Source organism: Gavialis gangeticus, unplaced genomic scaffold (genome assembly GCF_001723915.1).
Source record: "Gavialis gangeticus isolate Ggan-Ray unplaced genomic scaffold, GavGan_comp1, whole genome shotgun sequence".
NCBI classification, from domain to species: domain Eukaryota; kingdom Metazoa; phylum Chordata; order Crocodylia; family Gavialidae; genus Gavialis; species Gavialis gangeticus.
In genome coordinates this window covers 41,711,298-41,714,435 of record NW_017729033.1, presented here as the reverse complement: position 1 = coordinate 41,714,435, position 3,138 = coordinate 41,711,298, and the positions used below count along the sequence as shown (strand labels likewise).

General features: G+C 36.6%; 1 protein-coding gene across 1 annotated transcript in view; it reads left to right on the top strand.

Annotated features, from left to right (window-relative positions):
- Window positions 1–2,280, top strand: part of KCNIP4 (potassium voltage-gated channel interacting protein 4) — a 302,259-nt gene extending 299,979 nt beyond the window's left edge. The window contains exon 8 of the mRNA XM_019526522.1: window positions 1,774–2,280. Coding sequence (XP_019382067.1) covers window positions 1,774–1,821 — 48 coding nt within the window. The 3' untranslated portion in view covers window positions 1,822–2,280. The remainder of the gene's footprint in view (window positions 1–1,773) is intronic.
- Window positions 2,281–3,138: the final 858 nt, after the last annotated feature.

The following is a 3,138-nucleotide window of genomic DNA, read 5'->3' as shown; positions in this document are numbered from 1 at the left end:
ATCGTTTTGCTATGAACGTATGCTTAAGACCCTGACCCCAGCTTCTTTTGGTCACTTGAGGCTTCTTCCTGATTTCTTCACTATCTCCAAGGTCTTGCTTCTGCTTTATCTCTAACGGTAGCCGGTGGTCTGCATCCTGTTCTTGTTACACAATAAGCTATATATTTTATAACACTGTTACATTTTTGTTAGGAAAATGCTTGCCTAACTGTCTTGCAATGTTACTTTTAACATACCATTCTGCATTGTGGTTAGCAGCTTTGCTAAGCCACAGGTTATACTAGCCTTATATTCAGCTGCAAATCCAATGCTCCCCACGATCTAAATACTCTCATTCTAACACTATTAATTAACAAACATGACTGTGTAAAAGTGAAAAACTATTTAGTAAGTTTTCCTAAAATTATCATTGTTCCCCATGACCCTGAAATTTACTAAAATTGCTGTGCCAAAACAGTAGCTTAATTATTCCAATACATTTCTAGGTACAATTCAAAGAAATTATCTTGGCCTGTTTCAAAGTTGAAATCAGCAGTGGTACTTAAGATGCTGAGGTCTTGATCTGAAGACAACACTTCCCAGGAGGTGCTCAAAAATTCACTCTTCTTTGATTCAAAAGTTCCCCTAAGATCTAAACTAATGCAAGACCAAGTTATTTTCCTTAGTATGGAGAGGTGGGGAATATGGAATTTTACTGACCGATGTGAAGGAGTCTTATTATTACGTTTATATATATGCATGATTTTGTGTGAGTTTAGTAATTATAATGGTGGGGAGAACAGTACACTTTGATGACTTCAAAGTAAGTTAACTGTGCATGGGTGCCTTTAATTATGTAAGTTGAAATAAATATTTTTTAAAAGTTCTATTAAATATCAACAAATGGATTTATCAGAGAAGAGCTGCAGTGACTTACTGCAAACTGCAGGAGGAAAAAATTCTCTTAGGGGTCAGCAATTCTTGCAGTGTTAGCTGAGGGAACTAGCAGATTCTCAGCTGTAATGAATGAATGTTTGTATTTACTCAGACTTACACTGTCCTCAAGTCTTCAAGATAGTGCCCTAGATTTGCTGGGAGCATTTACACAAGGTGCTATTGTGCCATAGCATCTGGTGGCAAAATCTGTGACTGCCACTACGTCAATGTAGGAACGTGCTCCCCCATTATAGCACATTGCTAAGGTGATGTAGCAGCCAAAAATAACTGTGCATGGCCAGCATGACGCAGCATGAGTTGTTACTACACTGTTTTTAGTACTTTCAAAAGGAAGTACTAAATGGTGGTACAGTAACAAAGGTGCCACATGGCCATGTGTAGACACACCTACTGAAAGCTATACCAAGCTGAGAAAATTTCAGATTCTGTACATAGAAATAATTCTCAGCTCTCTTCAAATTGCATCCATGATAATGATTTAATAATATGAAGTTGTCATCTGTTTATACATAAATCTACTGAAACAGATTGTAAGTAAAGTCAATAATCTCCAAGAGAATGGAAAATTTCAAAAATATGTTAAACATTGTTGTATTAACGAGCTGTCATTAGTTTAGATTTTATGAAATCACCATTGAGGATTATTAAAATTAGAGTACCAGTCTTATTATTTCTAAAATTAGTACCAGTTTCAGTCAATTTTATCAGAAAGTACTCACATTTTTCCAACCAAGTGACGCTCTCAATAACTATGGTTTACTTACTTCTGTTCATTTTCTTAAGACTCCTGTGGTCAATCTACAATGTTGTCTAACTTGCATCTTTTCTCCTTTACAGGATGAAAACATAATGCGTTCCATGCAGCTCTTTGAAAATGTGATATAACGTGGCTAGCACTGCAATTAATGGACAAATGTGAACTATTCTGCAACATTTCCTAAAGCTGGATTTGTCACTTTTACCATAAATAAGATTGCTCAGCTTTACACCAAGACATGCATTATGCAAATAAGTCTTGTGTTATTATAAAGCTTCCCCCAAAAGGATTTTCCAATGTTTGTCCTTTTAAGATTGTGCATTTAGATAATGGGAGACTCAAAGTCAGGTTTTGCTCCACAACCTCTGAAAACAGGACCTGACATTTACCACCATTCCAACGCCTGTTTTATCTAGCTAATACAAGAGATAAAATTGTTGTTTTGTTATTTGTTTTTATTGAATTCAACTCTAAGATTTTAAATGTCTGTCTTAAATGTCAGCTATTTAATTTATACAGAAAAAATACCAAGCATTTCCCTTTCATATTTTTATGTTGTTAATAATCCTCATTTTTACACAATACTTTGAAAAATAATTGCTAGAATGTGCAATATATTTTGCTGCAATGGCCTCCCATTTTTATTTGGCTTTCTTCTCTTGCTCTTTTATTTTTTGGTCCAGCTAATTTATACATGAGGAAGGGCCTTTTTATAGTAGTAGTAGTAGTAGTAATAATAATAATAATAAAAATGACTGATTTCCATAGGTTTAATACCTACCAGTGGCAAACTTATGTCATTCTTACCTAAAAGTCTGCATTTAATAAATTTTCATGAAATTAGTATTTAAAGTATGTATAATTCTGGCTGGACTGTCAGCAACTTTTCTATTCAATATTAAGGAGCTGAATAGGTTTTGAGCTGAAATTTATTCATGAAGAAAATCAGTTTGGGTTCTAATTTTATTTCCATAATACCTGTACTACCAAATTTTACAAGGAAAAAGAAATAACATTATTTTGAAATATTCATCTCACTTCATTCATAGTTTCATTGTTGGTAGGGTCGGAAGGGACCTGAGCAGATCATCAAGTCTGACCCCCTGCCATGGCAGGAAAAAGTACTGGGGTCAAACAACCCCAGCAAGGTGTTCATCCAGCCTCCTCTTAAAGACCCCCAGGGTAGGAGCCAGCACCACTTCTCTTGGAAGTTGGTTCCAGATCCTAGCTGCCCTGATAGTGAAGTAGCGCTTCCTGGTGTCTAGTCTGAGTCTACCCTCTGCCAGCTTGTGACCATTATTTCTAGTCACTCCTGGTCATGCTCGGGGGAACAGGGACTCGCCCAATGCCTGCTGGTCCCCTCTGACTAGTTTGTAACAGGCCACTAGATCCCCCCTCAGCCTTCTCTTGTGGAGGCTGAACAGGTTCAGGTCCCGTAGCATCTC